Below are 20,455 nucleotides of genomic sequence, written 5' to 3' on the forward strand. Positions count from 1 at the left end.
CTCAGGGCTGCGTGCTCCCCTCGCAGCGAATGCGCGGAACCATGGTGAGCTCACCATTAGTTACTCTGTGTTTGATGTTTGGCAACTCCGTGCTCCTCAGAACACCAAGCCTGGAATTAATAGAATGCACAAGAGATGAATGCTCAGTTCCCGGTGCGGGGGTTTCCATGTGGCCGGCGTGGGAGGGCAGGAGGACGTTCCTCACACAGCTCTGCAGCTGCTGCGGCCCTCAGGGGTCACAGGGGGACATGCAGCGAGGGGCAGAGCCCCGCAGTGCGGGTGGTCAGGGCCTGAGGGGTGCGGGTGGGACAGCAGCTGGGCAGTGGGACAGGGGAAGGGCAGTGGGACAGGGGAAGGGCTGTGCTCCCTCCACTGAGTGCACGGTGCCTTTCCCCAGTGCCCCCCTGGACACGCCGTGGGCAGCACTGCGCTCACAGAGGTGTTGGCCCAGCATCAGCCCACTCTCCTTCCCCCCCACATCAGGTTCCATTGCAATACGTGCTCTCGTGCAGTGCCTCTGTGTTTTCAGATCTTCTCCAAGTGCTGTTTCCCTCTGCACAGCTTCTGCTTCATTATTCTGATTGAATCAAGCTGTAGCTGAGGCAGAGGGCAGACTTTCTGGCTAATGGCAGACCGTGACTTGTTTGTACTTCTTGTTATAGATTTTTCCTAATTACCCGCACTTCTCAGAGCCAGCTGAAAGAAAAAAAAACAGCAAGCAGGCAGCGGGATGTGAACCCCACTGCATCTCCTGCAGCTGCAGAAAAAGCGCTACACTCACAGGGCTGCACACAGTGGAGGCAGAGGGGCCGGCTGCTCTCCAGCAGGCACCATCACAACCCCTCCTGATCCCATCGCTGCCTGGGAAAGATGGGCTCTTCCACCCCACGGTCCCACTGGGGGACGCGCAGGTTCAGGGTGAGCAGTGGGCTGTGTGGGACCGGGGCTGTGCCGGGGGCTCCCGTCTTTGCAGAGCAGCGCAGGATGCAGAGCGCAGTGATGGGGCAGCGCTGGTGGCATTCCCTGCAGCACACGGCCACGCTGCAGTGGCCTGCATTGGGTGGCTGAGCGTTCTCATCCACGACTCACTGCAGAGCAAATGCAGAGTGTGACATGGGGGAAGGAATGCAATGGCCCTCCGTGCACTGCGGGCACGCTGCTGGCTGTGGCTATTAGCCTGCTACTCATGCATGTTGGCCCGTGCTGTGCTGTGAGCTGTGCAGCCACACGCTTTGGTTTCCTCCTTGCAAACTACGCTGGGGCCTCTGCTGCCAGCTCCTTCCTGCAGCAGTGCAGGGCAGGGTGGCCCCATCCTGACCACAGTCTGCGGGAACCAACACCACTGAGCAGAGCAGACAGCAGTGCATGTTGTGCTGGGTGCTGCCACCCCACTGCAGTGCTGCTCACCTCCTCCTCTCCCAAATGGAGGAGTGCTGCAGAAGGAGGTCCTTCCAGGCGACCCCGTGTCCCCGCGGAGCCCCCGGGTGTGCACAGCTCTGTCTGCACATGGCTGCAGCCAGGGGGAGTGAGTTCAGGTGGGCCTGCAGGGAAGGGAAGCAATTCTTCCTCTTGAGAAGTTCCAGTTGGTTCCCAAGGGATGACGAAAGGAGTCCTCAGTGGTCCCAACTTTTGAACCTTCAGCTGTTCCTGTACAGCCTTTGTTTACATTTAATAACTTTTAATTTATTGATGTCCTTCCCGTGCAATTTGCTGCTCAGCAGATGCAGCTGTTGTGCACGAAGAGCTCTGCAAACAGCACTGTGGCTGCTGGATGAGTTAAGCTCCTGACCCGGGCACACGCACTGCAGTGTGAATGGTGCTTTCCTGCTGGGATCCCCCACTGTGGGCAGGGATGGGGCAAAGGAGCAGCACCACCTGGGGCCCCACACAGCCCTGTGCCAGCACTGCTGTGCTGTGGGGAACGGCGACATTCTGAAATGAGTGGCAGATGTCTAGTGCTCACATTTGTCATTCTGTAGTTGGTGTCAAAATGTTCATGTTTTCACACTGAGTGGTGTTAAAACTGAGATGCCGGAATGCAGCAGCTCCTCAGGATGCTGACAGCATTTCTCTGTAAAACGCTCATGTGCATAGGGCAGAAAGTATGGATATCCCACATGGATGCAACCCGAAGCTGTGGGCGAAGCCAGCAGGACCTGGCAGCCCCAGCACCCAGAGCTGAGTAGTGCATCGTGTGCCTCAGAACTGTCTCCAAAACTGTCCTGACTTAACAAGAGAGCCATGTTAGCAGCGGCAGTGCTGCGGGTACCGGGCAGAGGAACAGAGCAGGGTTGTGGCTTCTGTGATTTGGCCTTGGGCTGCAGTGGGGACCTGGCCCCCCAATGAGAGCCCCCCCAACCTGGTCCTCCTGGTGCTGAGCAGCTCATTGGGTCAGCAGCTCATTTTGCCATCAGCCCCACTCCTGCAGCCCCTGTATCCCAGCACACACCTTACGAGGCAACACGTAATTAATACAAAGCCCCACACGGTTTGCACACAGTCTGTTTTTAATTGCAGCCCCACAGTGTGTGGGGCACACTGTCATGATCACAAAGCCCACAGAGAGGCTCAGAGCACGGCCTGCCCTGCTGGCACATGGCAGTGCCTGCACACAGCGGTGCTGAGGAGCCCCTGCAGTGCTGTGGGGCTCGGGCTCACAGCCCTGCACAGCGGAGCACAGCACCGCACACAGCACACAGCCCCTGGTGCTGCCCGTGACACGTGTGTCCACAGCACACAGCCCTGGCCAGGCACACAGAGACACGAAAGTGTTGACACATTTCTTCCTGTTCTCATCTCAAACCGAACTGCGAGTGGTGCTGCTGGAAAATCATGTGCCTCATTTCACAGATTTCTCTGCAGAGCGAGCGCTCGCCTCAGAAGGGCAACGCACTGGGGATTGAAATTAGTAAATACTCTGATTGGTGAGAGGCTGTCACAGCACGCCTGAACCAGCTGCCAAATTCTTCATCGAGTCCTGCCCGTCAGCGCGGTGAGTCGGTGCCCCTCGGAGGGCAGGAGACCTCAGCACGGCTTACACAGCCGTGGATGTCAGTGCTGCTGGGGGAGGACTGACAAAGAAACCGCAGCACGGCGGCCATTCACCCGGAGGGACCTCAGGCTGCAGCGCTCCGCTGGGACGGAGAGGAGAGAGCCGCGCTGTGCCCCGGGCCGGCGGGGGCTGCGGGCAGCGCTCTGCCTTCACCTCAGTGCCCGGGGCGCTGCCGTGTCTGCAGGCAGGAGAAGCGTGCGTGCAGAGCGGCAGCGGGGCTGGGTTTGGCCGTGCAGGAGGCAGAGCGAGGGCTGGATTCCTGCAAAGGAAAACAGATTGGGAAACACAGGATTGCCCAACGTGCCCACCGCTGACTCACGGAGCTCGAAGCCGCACGCTCGCTCCCAGCGGCTCGCGCTGCTCGAGGCGCACTGCCGCCCGTGTCCGGCAGCCGGGCCCGCAGCTCGCCCTGCACACGGGGCCCCGCGCGGTGCCGGATCCGGGCAGGCTGAGGGGCAGCAGAGCTCTGGGTACGGGCAATGCGAGCGGGACGAAGCGGTGCTGCCACTGTGCCGAGCACCCGCCCTAAGACGCCAACGCTGCCGCTGCGTTTATCGCCGAGCACTGGAGGCCAATGTCCTGTTTGCCAACCGCCCGCCTCCGTCTGCCGCGGCCCCTCCAAAGGACAACAACCGGGTCCCGAGTGCTGGGTGCGAAGGTCAGCTGCCGGGAGAGCACCGCTGACCCGAGGGGGGGCGGAGGGGGAGGGATGGAAGCCTAGAAAATAACTTCAGGGCAACTGTGAAAGGGTTTTATTTACAGCTCAGAGTGCATTGCGCTTCTTCCGTGGAAATGAGGCCGCTGAGGTGTGGGAGGCCGGGGCTGGGGAGCGGGGAGCCGGGGCGGGGGGCAGGGGCCAAAACTCTTAAAGCCAAAAAGTGGAAGGCTGAAAAAAAAACAGGGGTCAAAAAAAGACGGAGAGGCTGAAAAGGAGTGGGAAACTGGAACAAAAGTGGGGGCTGAGAAAAGAAGTGAAGGCCAAAAAATCAAAGGGTTGGCCAAGAGACAGCGAGCAGCAGCCAAGAGGGGCGGCCTGGTGCCACCTACAGAGAAATGGCAGAGCTGGGACCTGGAAAGCCTGAGCCCGTCTCTGAACCGCCATCAGAGCTGGGAGTGCAATTAAAACCCCCTCCCACATAGCTGTGCCCAGAGCCCCAGGAGCCACGCACCGCAGCAAGCAGGCAATGGTACAGACAAGAAGCGTCCCTTTGGTCGGTGTTGGCACTGTCCCTAATGCACGGCCTCACTGCCGAAGCAGTGCAGCACCGCACTGTGGCCTCCTTCCAAGCAGGGTAAGTCAGTGTTAAAGTCAAAATCCAGAACTTTCTTGAGAAACAGACAGGATCGGGGCCGGTCCTCTCCAAGCACTCAGCGCTCAGTGCGCCCAGCGGGGTCTGCATGGAGTGGTGGGGGCTCTGGGACAGCAGCATCTCCCAGCCGGCACTGGTGGGATGGGCATACAAAGGTGGCACCTTGAGTTTGGCACTTATGGACCAAATGCACTCCAAAAACAAAAACTCCCCATGTTTCATTACTGAGCCAGAGCTGCTCAGTACGTAACATGCCAATGCTCCTGGGGTTGGCAGCGCTCGGTGCCCAGCCCAGCTCTCAGCTCTGGGGCTGCACCGGCCTCACCCAGAGTGCACCCCGAGGAGGAGCACCCCGTGCAGGGCAGTGCACGCATGCACTGTGGGGACAGCACTGTGAGTGCAGGCACTGCACGGCTCCCGGCAGCTCTGCTGTAGGATGTGCTGCAACCGGGGGGAGTGAGGGCGGCAGGAATGCAGCAATTGAGCCACACGGGGAGCTGCAAAGGAGCCCCATCTGCAGACACACAGCACTCCCCTTGCAGCACAGCCTCCTGAGGCTCAGCTCCCTGCAGTGAGCGCAGCAGCAGAGCCTGCTCAGCACGACGCAGCGCGTGCAGCTCACATCTCGGGGATGCAGCGGCTCTCAGTGGCTGATGCCGGTTTTTATCCAGCACTGAGAGCTCAGTGTCTGAGAGCTCCGTTCTGAGCCAGGCCCCAGCAGCAGCACAGCTCACGCCGCCACAGCGGCACTCAGCAGCAGTGCGTATCAGGAGTGGGAGGCAGCCTGCAGGGCCTGGGGCTGGCACAGCTCTGCAATCCCTCTCCACAGAGCTGCTGTGTGGAGACACTGCAGCATTGGGACCCCATCGCACAGGACACAGCACCCATAATGCCCAGGCTGCAGCAGCGTGCCCCTGTGAGCTGTCCCCGATGCAGCAGGGACAAGCAGAGCCCTGTGGAGGTGTCTGCGCTCTGCGGCGCAGCACTGCACAAAACAGGACCCCTTGGGTAGCTTTGGTGGGACTGTGGGATTCCAGGAGGGACTCCTCATCGTGTGAGCAACCAGGAGATTTTCCTCTGCACAGATGGAAGCGGATGGTTGCTGATGGATGCTCAGCATGCCGCTGCAGGGCACAAAGCCCGGTGCTGAGCTGAGCAAGGCACTCCCCCCGGAACAGGTCGGCTCACTGCAGCGTTCTCCCCTGGCACCGCACACTATTCAGGCAATGAGGAACACAGCTCATTTTGCTTGAAGCCCTACAAGACAGCAGTACTGGAGGGGAAGGTAGGAAGAGGTAACGCCCACTGCTGAGCCACTCCTGGACCAGAGATGTGCTTTCAGAGGAGAAAATCGAGCAGCGGGTGGACGGGGCTGTCAGCAGCAGTGCTCACAGGGGGCTTTGGGGCGTGCAGCTGCCGTGGGGCTCCAAGTTGGGAACCCCAATTGTGTCCCAGCCCAGCGCCTGCAGCAGTGCAGCCTGCGGCTCGTGGGGCTCAGCCTGTCTGTCCAAAGCTGCCATCTCCGCCCCACTGCCACAGCAGGAGCTCAGCCCTGCAGAGCCCACGGCTGCTGTGTGCTGGGGAAGGAAACCGAAGCCCAGGGGCACCTCAGGCTTCTTCCCCTGCAGGCAAAGGATGTTCCCTCAGACGCACAAATTCACAGACAAAGCTGTGTGTGAAAGAGAACGGTGCAATTTTTAACCTGGTATCAAAAAACGTAATTAAGAAAGAGAACTTTTATTAGGGCAATTTCACTTTATTTTTCCATACAGCAAGGTCAACTATAGCAGTAAGAATAAAATAAGCATAAAAACAAATTGCAGCCCAGGACAGAGTACATAATTTGGAGCAACTACAAGCAAAAGTAAGTCTGTGATTACATAATAGTAAAACCAAGCACATCTGTCCTTTCAGCAGATGAAAGTTGCGGGGTTGCAAATAAGTGCAGCTTACCCCTCGTTGCGTCCGAGCACCGGAGGGAGGTAAGGAACGGCCCCACCGCCTTTTCTTTCCAGCTTTGGCATTGACAACCACGAGGTTTATTGAGTGCTTCCCATTAAAACTGTAAAATTTTGTATGTTTTTTTTTTTTTCTTTTTCTTTTTTTTTTCACCTGCTAAAAGAACAGGACCACTACAGCAATAAAAAATAATCACGTAACAACTACAGCTACGGTGTGCTGTTTGGTTTGCCTGTTCATGATTCAACTCTTTTGTGAAAGTCAGTATCGGTTTTGAAGAATCTTTTTTGTGAACAATAAACCACTGAAATGGTCAGAAACTGGTCTGAGTAGTATATACCTTTAATATAGCTTTGATACTTTAAACATGCAGTAGTTTCTGAGTAATGTACGGAATACTGGATCCATGGGTTCACCTTGATGGTTTGAAGTACCTGCTTTTTTTTTTTCCTTTTTTCCTTTTTTTTTTTTTTTTTTTTTTTTTTTTTTCCTTTTTTCGTAATGGTTTTCAGGCAGATTTGAACCAGTGGAGCTTTTGTCAGTCATGAGATCTCGGAAGGATGGCATATCTTTCCAGCTGAAAAAATCCTGGCAAACTACAAGCTGTCCACATAAAGCAAAGCAACTTTTTCGAAGGGGTATGGAGTGCTAACTCTGTGCCACTTTTGCAAGCAATTTTGTTCAGCCTGTCATTTTATTAGCCTTAACAAAACTCCTTGTAATTATAGACATTTTTATTCAAAATAAGATCTTACTATTATACAGGTTTCTCTCTTTTTTGACTATATACAGAAGTGCAAAAAGTCAACCTTCTCCCGGTACGTTCCCACATGCTCAACTGCAGCATAATCAACCCTCACGAGTTTGCACACACACGCTATAATTCTCATTACGTAAACTTTGAGTATTTGGATTATCAACAAAAAGTCCCTTGATCTATCGATTATGCAGCTTATTTATAACAAGGCCTGATATTCAGGGATCTCAAAAAATATTTAAACAATATTTTAACATTTGAAATGGATACAGTAGAAAATAAATTTTATTCTAATATCTAGGAACTAGATTTTCTCATAATAACTAATTACAAACAAAATAAATCATCAAAATATTACTCAATTGTCTGCCAGGATCGTTGCCATAGCAACAACTTAACTCCTTACTTAGCAATGATTATATAATTATAAGATATCCATATAAAAGATCTTTGTTCTTTTAATGAGAACTAGACAAGAACTAACGATGACTGACATTCTTACATTGTCATATTAAATTGGCAAAATAGAAGTCACTTTGTCAACAAGAATACGAAGATTCGGATGACGCTACACGGAGATCCAAAACTGAGTTACGTGATGAAGAAAACTGCTCTCTATTTCAGAAAACTCATCGCTCAGCTCTAACAAAACACGACCCCAGGAGCTGAAACGGTACTCAGCTGGTAACAGGAAACGAAAACTACCTAATAAATGTAAGAAATAAAAACTACACTTTTAACGAGAAGAAAATAAGTAATATTCTATAATGTCGAGTAACTACGATAACATGTGAAGTCACCTATACTTTCTTAACACGATTGAAATTACATTGGTATGGGTTGTAACCCGTAATGTAATAATCTAAGGCTTTAATAGATGTACAGTACAATCAGTAAAATCAACACGTCATTCTTAGACTATAAAGCATCTCTCTCAAGCATAAAAACTCGCCGTAAACTCGGAAGTATGGAGGGTTCTAGAACCGAACCCGCGCTTCTTCCACCCGCTGTGCTGCCAGTGCCCTGGCCCCCACGTCAGCACTTTGCTGAACAGAGCAAAAATACCCTTTACGAGCTGCAACATCCAAACCACAAAGAGGAATTCCTTTGGATGAATCCGTTCTTAAAACTTGAATGCACATCTATCTTTTTTTTTATTATTATTTTGTAAAGGCTTTCTAAGGCTATAAGCAGTTAATCTGAACAAAAAAAATCACATATAAAACTCACCCGAGTATTTCCCCCACCCGACTCCTACGCTATTAACGTCTCCGTTTTGCCACGTTTTGGTTTGTCCGCATCTGACCCAGTGCTTCTGCCGCCTTAGTTTAGAGTCACCAGTTAAGGCGTGACTGTGCGAAGGGAAGGCGCAGCCCGTCTGCAGAGCGTTTAGAGTCCTTTGACTTCTGACAGAGGCTAGACAGAGAAGCAGAAGAAGTTCCTCACACATTTGTCACCGCGTCTCAGAAATGGCTTTTCCCTTTCCGGCGCGGCAGCACAGCGAGCGCCATTTCTGAGACGGCTTTGGTTTGGAAACAGAACGGTGCCCTTTGACTGATCGCTACGAGCAAGGAAAGCGAAAACGTGGTTCTGAAAATAACACTGCAAAATAACACTCTGGTCTGATGTACAGTCTATGGCACTTCATGAGAATCCTTAACAACGTGGTACTTAAAGCCATCGACGTGCTTTAAAATAGACACGGTTGTGGTTTTGCTTGGCACATTCATCTCTGTCAGATACCTCTCTTACCGCTTCTTACAATCTAGTACATTAAAAATATTACTCTTAAAACAAAAATTACTGTGCATGCACGCTCTCATCTATAATGGCAATTTTAAATACAAGGTGCACCTTTGTTATTTGTAAACCTTGAAAGAAATAAACTTACTTTAAAAAATTATATCTTGGTCTACAGACGTACCAATACATAATAGATTTATGGTTACATCATAGTCTGTCTTTTCAAGGTGACGCACATGATCACGTAGGAAACAGACCGCACACGCGAATCCAACGCGTGCGCACACTGCTGTGCTAGAAAAGATAGACAATGCTGTAGTTCTTAGACAAGAAGATCACCTCAGCACAAATATCAATTAAATGTACAAAGTATATAGGCAACAGTGTGCAGTGGATTTCCAAGTTCTCGTTCGTCTCCATAACATGCAATGTGTGGATGTCTTACTGCTGAGGGGGTTCTGAGTGTGGCTTGACGGTATATACATTATGGCTAATGAACTTGTCCTTCCTCAACCCAAACACACTGTCCTTTTCTCCTCAGTGATGATCTGGAAAGGAAAGAAGAGTGCCGTTATCCCTGCGGCCAGACGAGGGAGCAGCCAGAGAGCACACAGCACAGCGGGGCTGTCTGCTGGGTGCTCTGCCTGCTGCACTCATGGCTGTAAGCACAGCACTGCAAGGCACCCCTGCTGCACTCATGGCTGTAAGCACAGCACTGCAAGGCACCCCTGCTGCACTCATGGCTGTAAGCACAGCACTGCAAGGCACCCCTGCTGCACTCATGGCTGTAAGCACAGCACTGCAAGGCACCCCTGCTGCACTCATGGCTGTAAGCACGGCGTGCCATCGGCCAACCGTCACCCAAAGTTGTGCCCCGTTAGGATCAGGCCCTTCAGAGGCAAACACTGCAGAAAGAGAACATGGGAAGGAGAAGGATAACACAAACAGCGGGGTACCCAGAGGTGATGTGCTGCTGATAGTCTGAATTTAGCATGCGAATTAGCAACAGTTTGAAAACTACAATTGGTTCAGAGGAAAACACAGGAGGGGAGAACCTCTCCGGCTCAGGCACACTGACCTCAGGCTGCGCAGGAGGAAAAACGTGCTGCCACACAATGCCCGAGGGCACAGCTCCAGCAACAGCACGTGAGCAGCACCCGGAGCGACATCATCCCTGCTGCACTGCCTGGCCAGAGCGGCACTGCGCAGCACACCGCTGCGACAAGCCCTGCCTGCAGCAATCGGGCTGCAGCTCGGTGACTAACCTGCACTTGGTGACTAACCCTGCCCTTCCAAATGTGGAGAGTTAAAATTGCTTCTTTCTACGAGAGCTTGGCATGACTCCTTTACCCAGAGCTGGCGTCATCATCCTTTATATATAGGAAGCAAACCTCTAATCACAGAGACTCTGATTTTGCTATTCAGAAGTATATCCGCACGCACAGAGTGCTCTCCCATGCACACCTGTCCTGACACCAGGCCAGCACACAGGCTGCCAGGGCACTGCTAACTATAGGCTCTCCCTTCACAGAATGACAGCAGAGGGAGCTCAGCCTCCTCCCTCATATCTCAGTAGTTTTCTCTGAAAGGAAATAAAAACATTGTCCCCCTGCAAATGACAAATTAAGCACACGTGAGAAAACTGCAAGCAACAATACATTGGAAACTTACTGTTTGATGACAAAATGTCTACATCTGTGTAACATATTTGTGGCTAGTCAGATGTTCGGCAGATATTATGGGTATCTATAGGTAAAAAAATGTAAACAATGAGTAACACGTGCCATGAGCCAACCCGGAGACGCAGTATTTTGCTATAGAACACAACAGTCTGGAAAAGTAAGCATCAGCTGTGAGTTGGTGGATTTTACATTGTAACTATAAGTTAAAGTCAACTGAAGTGCTACAATAGCAACTTAAAATGGGAAAACATTGTGTTAAGTACTACTGACAAATACAAATAAGTATTATTGGTCATTGAGGAAATAACAGAAGTTAAAATCTACAAAGGTCATGCAGTGCGGTAATTGAAAATAGCCCTTTTTGTTGGCCTACACAAAATTTGGTGCTTTCAGTGTACCATTTAAAATGACAAATCCCACCCTGCCCTTGTTTCAGCCCGATTTTGTGAAGTTCTCCTGCTTTCTGTGTCCCTGGGCCCAGCCCTGCAGCACCCCGGGCTGGGGAAGAGCACAGCTGGGAGTCCCTGGCAGCCGCTGGGCACCGCGGGCCTGGCTCCAGAGCTGGGACTGCCCCAAGGAGCAGAACGCTTCTCAAAATCTCCATTTGCACAGACACAACTCACTACATGCTTCTTAAGTGTCCCATCAACTCATTTTCCTCTCTTCTTCAAAACAAAGTGAAGATGCCAGCGGGCTACAAGCAGTACAGCTGTGGGAACGTACGCCCTGCCCCCAGCGCCGGGCCCCAGCACAGCTCTGCCTCAGTGAGGAGGACACTGATGCACACAGGACCAGAGGAATTGTGGTTACACAGAGGAAAAGGAGGTCCTGCTGGATGGAGCAAATAGATTTGTTCACGTGCAGGAGGACGTGCTTGGGCACAGCACGCAGAACAGCTCCGTACAGCCACAAACACTGCACTGGAAGAGGCTCTTTCCTAATGGGCTGAACACTGGTCTATTAATGCAAGCAGGAAAGGCAATGAAGAGGACTTCTCTTAACCGAACCGGCACTAGGTCTCGGTGCTGTTTTCTCCACCCCTCTTCCCTCTCCTCCCCTACCAGTGTCACACAGCTCCACCGCACTGCTAACTTGCACAGAAATGCCTCGACGGTAAGGAATTGTCTCGTACCATTTTCCTACTGCTGCAGGCAGGCTGGCGCACCCAGCTGCGGAGGGCATCGGGGCGGTGCTGGCGGGACATGGCAGGGACCTCCAACACCAGTCAGTGAAGATGAAGGGCCAGATCTGAAGACTTTGGCATGCATGCACATTGCATCGTGTGGCAGTAAATAACTTTAGCATTGCTCACATGGTATATACATATATCCATAATATATGTATATATTGAGGTTTGGCTGCGGTACTTCACTAAGTGTGTTATGAGGCTCCAGGGAGGAGATGCATGAAATGATCCATTTCTACAACGGAAAGCTTCCCTGTGATCTGTCTGGGAAAACGCATGGCAATTTGGACAAAGAAAATTTTAAAACTGATGATGACTCTCTTTGGCTTCTTGACTTGTTCCCTTTGCTCTAGCGGAGAACCTAAGGACAAATCCTTAAATTAACTGTGCAGCGCAATCCACTGTGGCACTGAGATGCTTCGGTGACACGTAAGCAGAGGCAGCTGCAGCTCCAGGCTGGCCCTGCCAAACACCCAGCAGTTCTCACGCTGGTTTGCACCCGGGACATGGCCATCGGGCAAACATCTCCCCTTGCAAGGCAGAGTCACAGGAGCTCTGTTTGGGATGTACAACACTAAGGCCTGGGCTGCCAGCCCTGTGCATCCTGCAGTGGAATCACCTGCGGAACGGCGCCTCTGAGCCCTCGCTAAGTGGCCCCGGCAGCTCGGCGCAGGCAGGGGCGCTGCAGGGGACAGGGGGCCTCCCTCACAAACTGACCTCCACAACCAGGATCAACACCCATACAGAACCACACCTGCAAGACGCTACGGGCAATGTTTCCTCTCCTCTTCTAAAAGGCACGTGTGCGATCCCTCACTCAGAGCAGAACTGAGGCTTAAGGACATACTGCAATTCTCATTTTCTAGTACAACTCACTAAACCTTTTGTTTTTCTAAGAGAAACAAGACTGTCATTTAAAAGCTTCTGCTGGTGCACCTTCGCCCACATACTGTGTGGGACTGCCCTCCCACAGCCCAGCCATGCGGGTGCAGCCCTTGGGGCCACTCTGCTCCCCAGCCCTGGTGCCTGTCCCCACCGCAGGCTCTCTCTGGGGCTCTCCTGGCAGGATTTCCAATTGCTCATTCATTAAAACAGTATTCTTTTTTTCCAAAATATATCCAAACATGGGAACAACTGGGGTAACTATCTGGAAATAAAGTCAGATCTTACTGGGCATTTTATTAACAAAAGTTTGTCTAGTGCATAAAGTAATCAGCCTTTGCCTAGCAGAATCATAAGTAGAAAAAAAGGCTTAAATCCTGCTTCTGCATGGCCCAGCCCCAAATGTCTTTGTTTTACTTTTGGAAGAGCTGAGGAGAATCAGAACACGGTTCAGGCTGCTAAGCTCAGAGTTACAGTCCTGATCCTGCCATCCCCACGCACAAAAGTTGTACTGATCTGAGTGGAGTTCTGCACAAAGAGGAACTGTAGGCTTCACAGAAATAGAAATAAGTAATGAGTTCCTTGTATTATCCCTTTCTCTTTGCATCTCTGAGAGCAGAAATAAGCAGCACGGCCCATAAATGTTGAGACTGAGTCAGAAACTCCATTATCGATTATTTTTAGCATCAGAAATGGAACTGCAGCACCTTTGGAGCATGGATAAAGGCTTATTAAGCTGTGCCGCAGATCTTACAGAGAATGTGTAGGCCAACAAGAGGCATAATCAAAACCCCCATGCTCATTAAAGCACTGATTTCAAGATGTCTGTAAGGAACAAAGCTGTAAATTAGCAAACCTGGTTGGCTGTGGCTGTTGCAGCGAAGGGAACACTTGTGGCAGATGTTGTTGCTGCAGACACAGTGGCTGGCGTAGCACCGTGCACCATGGGAACTTTCGGAAGGAAAATCATATAAGCAAACATACAGAAGAGTGTAGCAGTATGGGAACCAGAGCGACATGTGGTAGGATCATTGAGCATGGTATTTATCACAGCAAAAAGCCCGAGACGTCATTGGCAGCGCGTGACATGCAACCACAGTGCAAAGCAGGACAACATGCCGGGGAGAGAGAGGGGAGGGAAATGAAAGAGAAAAAAAGGGGAAATGCTTGTTACCATCAAATTGAGAAATCGACACAAACAAGCTTCATCATTTCAGTACAAAAATCAACAGAAGAATTTTAAAATGCCCTTACACTTACATGGTTTTGTCTTTAAAAATTTCAACCCAAATATTTACTAAAAACAGAAATTAATCTTGTTGAAGGACAGTATACTTGTACGTCACTATAGCAAGACACAGTCTTTATTTAAAACGAGATAGTTTCTAAACACTGGAACTCATAGTCCAATCAAAATCCACCAAGGAACAATGTGCAATTCAAACAAGTGCTATACGGGACCGACAACATCTACGTGTCTGTGTCAATTAAATAAAACGATTGCATTTAATTGACAGGTGTTAGTGCGGGAGGCTGAGGGGATGGATTGGCACAGGAGCTACAAGTTACGATCTAGCAGTGGATTTTGAGGGTCCGTGAGCTGCACCACAGGTTTAAGATAATCAAGAAACAAAGCTGGCACCTACCAACACTTGTAGCGGGTGTCATGCACAATATTGAGCCTGCCCATCATGCATTGCAACAGGAAGGTGGATTTGGAAAGGGAAAAGAATTAAAACAACCCATCACACGTGTCATTAGAAAATTCCATTTGAACAAAGAAGAAAAATTGTTATTATGGGAACAGTGGCACGTAACCGTCAGCACAATCAAACCACACACAGCACAGTGATCCATCAGAACTGGCCTTCAGAAAGGGAGAAGCGGGCTGAGCCGGGTGTGGGGCTGAACTGGGGGCTGAGGCTAAGCTGGGAAATGGGGCTGAGCTGGCTGTGGGGCTGAGCTGGCTGTGGGGCTGAGCTGGCTGTGGGGCTGAGCTGGCTGTGGGGCTGAGCTCACCTCTGCGACTGGAGCACCAGCACTGCTACCTGGGGTCCTGCAGCTGAACCTCACTGCCGTCCTACATCTCTCTGCCTGTCGACACGAGTGTTGCAGTGCTCTCTAACTGGATTTCCTCAGATACAGCAAAGACTCAACTGCACCTGCCCGCAGTAGCCCAGGTCCGTGCTGCGTGCAGCACTCCTGGGGCCCTGCAGCTTTCCTTGGGCTGTGCAGAAACGCCAGATGACAGCACCTGCTGGATCCTTCCCTTCAGCTACAGAGCCACAAGGGACTTCATGAACACGAAGGTATCAGTTTTAAAATGACAATAAGCTGCTCACTGCTTATGTTACACAGCAAAACACCTTCCATCACTCAACTCAGGCTTTTCTATTTTTGATTCTATTTTGATTCGAATACTGATGTTTCAGAATATCCATGAATCCATTAATAAATATCTAATTAAGCTTGAAGCAGCAGAAACTAAGTCCTGAAGTCCAGGAATTGCAATGGAGATGGAGCTGTCGGTGCTCTGCAGAGCTGTGGGCACAGAGCACTGCTCTGCAGGGGACCTGGTGCTGTGTTGGGGCACACACGGCTTCAGAAGCATTTAAGTAAGCAGGAAAAGAGTCAGTCATCAGCACTACTGCCAAGGACAAGCTGATTCCCTGTCAACACTGCGTCTGTAGGGGTACAAAGAAAAGGGAATAGTTCTGTTTCCTCATTACTGATCTATTTCTGTGTAATGGACAAGATGAAAAATACTCACACAGAAAGGTTAAAAGAAGGGTATCTTTCCTGATTTCCCCATGTGAATCATTGCTGATGTCAGTGGGACTGCTTATGAGATTAAGGAACGGAACAACATTTGGCCATGAAGTACAAACATGAGTAGAACTGTTTTCTCAGTCATGTTTCTGACACTCAGGTGTTAATGGGGATTTACAGAAGAATCCTGCCTCTCCAAAGAAGAGCCCTATTTATAAGGTAGTGCAGGCTTCATTATATCTGGAGCCTTAGATCATTCCATGCATAATTAGGCCTACATGCTAAAAAGAGGTTAGATTTTTGTAACGAATCTCTGCAATGTCCCTGTGAAGCTTTTCAGATCAAAATTGCAGTCTGAGTTATCATCATTAGTGTTATAACCAGTGCACAAAGCTCTGGATGAATCGCAGCAGATGAACTTAAGGCAGAGACGAAAACCCTAACTAGGGTGCAGTGATGTGCAAATATGGAGACACAATGCTGTATGGGCCTCTCACCAGCAATAAAAACCATTTTTGCTGTGACCTTAATATTCATCTTGACTTCAGAAGCTCTGACTAATGAGAACACATGAATAATAGATGCCCAGTCGCAGACATTCCCGAGCTGCTCAGCACAAGGCAGAGCGTTAATGCAAGGATGTGCCAGTAACTGACAGTCGCCTCACTTCCCAACCATTTCAGCAGAGGGAATTGAGCTAACTTGAATATTCTACGTTCACCTGTGGCTTAAGCAGTTTCTTTCTTCTCCCCTTCATGTTGTTTCTTTCAGCCTATTATATTCAGTCCAGTCTAGAGGGACGTGTCACCTCACAGCACCAGCACTCCTGTCCGGGCGACTGCAGACAGCCGGCACTTTCCTTCCTCACACGTGGAACTCAGTGCTTCCACAGACCCTGGGAGCCCCACAAGGCTGTGCTCAGCAGCTCCCATAGGGCAGCAGCAGTGCAGTGGCTGAGCCCACATGAAGGTGCCTCCCTGCTGGGATATCTACTCTCAGAGCCCTCCTGCGTGCAGTGGGCGTGCGCAGGCCAGGATCAGCCGTACAGCCAGCTCAGCTCAGCTCAGCTCGGAGAGCCAGCGCCATCAGCGCTCCCCTCCGTGCTGCAACACCCCCAGCCACTGGCCAGGATGGGGAGCTCCAGCAGCCCAGAGAGCAGGCCCTGTACTATCAGGCCCCCTGAGAGCAGGCCCTGTGACATCTGCTCCCTCGGGGCTGCACTGGCTCTGACGGTCCCTCACTGCCCTGACCTTACTCCTCTTGTTGGGCACCCACTACACTTGAGTGGCCAAGACAGTTCAAGTGAAGCACCAAGCTCCTACAGGTTCCAGAGCAGGTTAGCTAAGTAAGAAGGTAGGCTGTGCTGATAAGGTCTGGTGTACACAAATTATAACCCGAGTTTCTAAGTTTAAAGGGCATAATTCAGAGCAGTTTGAGTACTTCCAGAAACCAGCCAACTTCACTTAATGGAAGTGGGAAACCTCTGCAGATAACTACATCAGCCACTCTTTACAAAGCAAGCTTGTGAAATTGTTTAACATCAGCAGGATGGGCAGCGATTGCTTATGCATTTGGTCTGTATTTTAGAACATGGTCTAGAGACCTGGCCTAATGTCTGCTCAGTCAAAGCCTTTCCATTTCCATTGACCCCCATTTGGGAATCCAAGTAAGTTATTACCATTCACTACATCAAACAAATAATTTTTGTGCCATTTAAATCACTGTATGCCAAAATTCTACAAGTAAGAAAGAATGGTAAAAGGCATTGCACCAAATTCCCAGGACTGCACATGCTGAAAATGTTTGGGTAAAGATTCAATAGCTGTGTTCTTCTTTCTCCCCTCCCTCAGCTAGCCTGAGTTATGAAGGGCTGTCCTCAGCCTCCTTCCAGTTTTGAGTATGTGTCTGTCAGATGTCCCCAGCTTTCCATCACTTACCTCCTAGACTGACAGTGCTGCTCTACCATGGGGCTCGTGGAAAAACCTGAGTTGCCTGTATTAATACAGGCAGAAACTCACAGAGTGGGCTAAAATACACTTCTGCGTGAAGTGCTGTTTGCAGAACCACAGCTATATTCAAGCTTTACGTCTTGTTTACTTCAAAGGAATTTCTGCTTATGTGTGTAGCACAGACATCAATGCTTCAGCAGCTGCAATAGGACGAGTGTAACTGTGGTTGTGCTGGATTAAAACCAAGTACACCTCACTTCTGCTTAGCTGAACTCAGCCCCGAGGCTCTGGCAGCAGAGGTGTGGATACTGCTTGCGTGTGCTCGTGGTCAGCTACCTGCAAGACTGCCTGGCTGGGCCTTATGACCGCTGCACCAAAAGTGAAACAAAACCCTCCAGTTTTGACTCACACCTGCCTCTAAGCACAGCAAGGCTAAGGGGTCTCACAGCAAACAGAAACAAACACAGGAGCTGAAGAGATGTGTCATAAAGAAAAGTTAATTGAGGGAAAGAGGAACGAGAGAAAAGATTTCCAGTTCTGATTTGGGAGGACAGAGCACAGTGCTGATTTTTATGTTAGAGAGGAAAACACCCACCCAGCCTCTGAAAAGCACCGGGAGGGAAGCAGCCTCCTTGCCAGCATCCTCCGCTCAGCACGGCCGCACCGCACTGCGGCACCGCACAGCGGCTGGTGCTGCCCCACAGCTCCCGCCCTCCCACCCCGCCAGGCACGCGCTGGCACTTACCTGGTGGGAGAAAGGCTGTGTGCTGCTGCAGCTGCATGTTGGCAAGAGCTTGCTGGTATTGGAAAATACCAGTATTGAACACTGCGGTGGCACCATTGGTTTTTTCAAGCGCAGGCCTCTTTGGTAATGGGGGAAGTACAGCTTGAGGAATTCCCTGAATGGTGGATGGGCATAAAAATAAAGTCCAGTAAAAAAAAAAAAAAGGGTGGCGGTGTGGGATGTGGAAGATGGGAGGGGAGGGAGACAAAAAGAGAAGAGAGAAAGGAGAAAAGAAAAATCAGTAGAAGGCAAAAAAACCAGGCAGCACCATGTTTCTCCATGAGCAAGCAAGCAGCGTAGCAGACTTTTAACTACCAAATAAAAGGCGAGGTCAAAGCTTCACAAGGGAGCACTACTCCGGCCTACCATGGCAGCAGTACAGGGAGACGTGTCGGAGCCGCGCGTTGTAAGAACTGCAGTAACTATTACACTACGGTAAAGCTTCAGGGCTTGGGCGAGGAGCAAGGCTATCGGGCGGGGAAGCAGCGCTGAGAGCTCCATGAGGATCAACACGTAGAAGCGATGTTAATCGGCACGGCGCGGCGCTGCCGGCACTACCCCACTCCCGGCCCCAGCGCCTGCCTGGCATGCAGAGCTTGCCGCATGCCGGCACCCCCGGCCGCCTCCACGCCGCAGCGCCGCCAAGCCATGCCAACGCACCCTGCACCGGGCCCGGCCCTCGCGGCTCCCAGGGATGGGACGGGGATGGGACTGGGATGGGACAGCAACAGGAAGGATAGGATGGGGATGGGAGGGGATGGGATGGGGACTGGAGGGGAGGGGATGGGATGAGAGGGATGGGATGGGATGGGATGGGATGGGATGGGATGGGATGGGATGGGATAGAAATGGGAATGGGCATGGGAGGGCAGGGCGGGGTCGGCAGGGCCTGCACAGGCTAAGGTTGCCATGGGGCCTGGTCCCACTGCCCCCACGACCATCAGGCAGGGAGGGAGGGATCCGGGAGCTTTTGGATTCTGCACATTAACCCCCAACTCGACTCTACAATACAGCTACATGCCAAGCTAAAAGGTGAAAGGTCATAGTACCAGGTCAAAGGTTGCCTCGAGGGGTCGCTTCAGTGATTTGACAGCCGACTGAGTCTTAATTAGCAGGCAGCGAGCACATGATGGCAATGGCCAGTGGGGTCAAGCGCATTAACATAAACAGCAAGCAGAGGTGCATCATGGGGGCAGCAGTGCATTTGGGTAGGTGAGAAAAAACAAATAAAAACAAATCACCGGATGCCGTGTACAACGGTAACAAGACTAGGCATGCACATCGGGCCCAGGGCAGCGGGAGCGGTGGGACAGGGGGCTCTCAGGGCCAGCCCCCATGTGCCCCGCACCACAGCCCGGCTCCCTGCACCCTCCCTGCACTCACACATATGGATGGCGCGGCCAGGGCCTCAGTACTGTCCCGGCCTGCATGGCCATGGCCGGGGCCTGCATGTGGCCAGGGCCTCAGCGCCACCAGGGTCTGCGTGTGGCCGGGGACCCCACACCGCGCTGGCCACTTGCCAGAGCCAGGCCCTGCACTGTGCTGGCTCCAGCAGCCTGCCTGTGCTGCCTGCCGCGGGTGCAGGGTGGCTGTGGCCTCAAGCTACTCTGCCATGCACACAGCCTGCTGGCAGCTCACCACCACGGGTCTGTCTGTGCCTCGACACAGGTATGCATCTACCCGCACACTGACATACAACAGACTCTATATACATGTATGCACACACACACACACACATATGCACATGTATATGTACATGTACCATACACCAGCAGGCAGAATTAGTGACATACTGTAACGGTCTGAAACTCCGCAAGACCCGGTCTGGCGCCATGTGCTGGGGCAGCTCGCTGTGCCCCATACCAGCCGGGACCCCAAGCACATCCCAGTAACAGTAGCTAACACTGCTCACTCCCTCTCGGCGCACTCATACCGTCGGATGCGGCTTCCCAACTCACCATGGCAGCCGCCGTCGCTGCTGCCTGGGCAGCTGCAGCCTGGTTAACCTGGTACTGGGCAGCCTTGATCTTGGCTTGCAGATGTGCTGGAGGGTGGAAGTATTTGCACTTTTCCCGTGAGCATCTCCCTTTGATGTAATCCATGCAGACCGTAACGGTGTTATCGTTGGTGTCGATCATGGCGCTGTCGGCGGGGTGAGCGAACCGGCAGTCGTTCTCGCCCCGGTTGCAGTTCCCGCGCTGGTACTCCCGACACACCTGCAACACCGGGAGGAGAGCTCAGCCCGGCGGCCATCCCACCCTGCCAGCACAGCACCGGGCACCAACAGGAGCGCTTGTGGTGCCAGGGAACACCGGGAGCGGCGGCGCCAAGAGCCACACCCACAGCAGGCCTTACTTCGGCCCCACCGAGCCCCACTCAGGG

At 51.7% G+C, this 20,455-nt stretch overlaps 1 protein-coding gene across 12 annotated transcripts in view; it reads right to left on the reverse strand.

Annotated features, from left to right (window-relative positions):
- Positions 1 to 6,097: 6,097 nt before the first annotated feature.
- The window catches only part of MBNL1 (muscleblind like splicing regulator 1), a 48,428-nt gene continuing 34,070 nt past the window's right edge, over positions 6,098 to 20,455 (reverse strand). For 4 of the 12 annotated variants that reach the window (XM_085233443.1, XM_085233451.1, XM_085233441.1 and 1 more), the window contains 7 exons: positions 20,032 to 20,289; positions 19,123 to 19,176; positions 18,035 to 18,188; positions 14,218 to 14,253; positions 13,428 to 13,522; positions 10,493 to 10,567; positions 6,098 to 9,369 (listed from right to left, as the gene is read on the reverse strand). In XM_085233443.1, the coding sequence (XP_085089569.1) occupies positions 10,511 to 10,567; positions 13,428 to 13,522; positions 14,218 to 14,253; positions 18,035 to 18,188; positions 19,123 to 19,176; positions 20,032 to 20,289 (654 nt within the window). In that variant the 3' untranslated portion in view covers positions 6,098 to 9,369; positions 10,493 to 10,510. The remainder of the gene's footprint in view (positions 9,370 to 10,492; positions 10,568 to 13,427; positions 13,523 to 14,217; positions 14,254 to 18,034; positions 18,189 to 19,122; positions 19,177 to 20,031; positions 20,290 to 20,455) is intronic. The other 8 variants (XM_085233445.1, XM_085233444.1, XM_085233447.1 and 5 more) reach the window with 8 other exon arrangements.

Source organism: Meleagris gallopavo, chromosome 11 (genome assembly GCF_905368555.1).
Source record: "Meleagris gallopavo chromosome 11, MGAL_WU_HG_1.1, whole genome shotgun sequence".
NCBI lineage: Eukaryota > Metazoa > Chordata > Aves > Galliformes > Phasianidae > Meleagris > Meleagris gallopavo.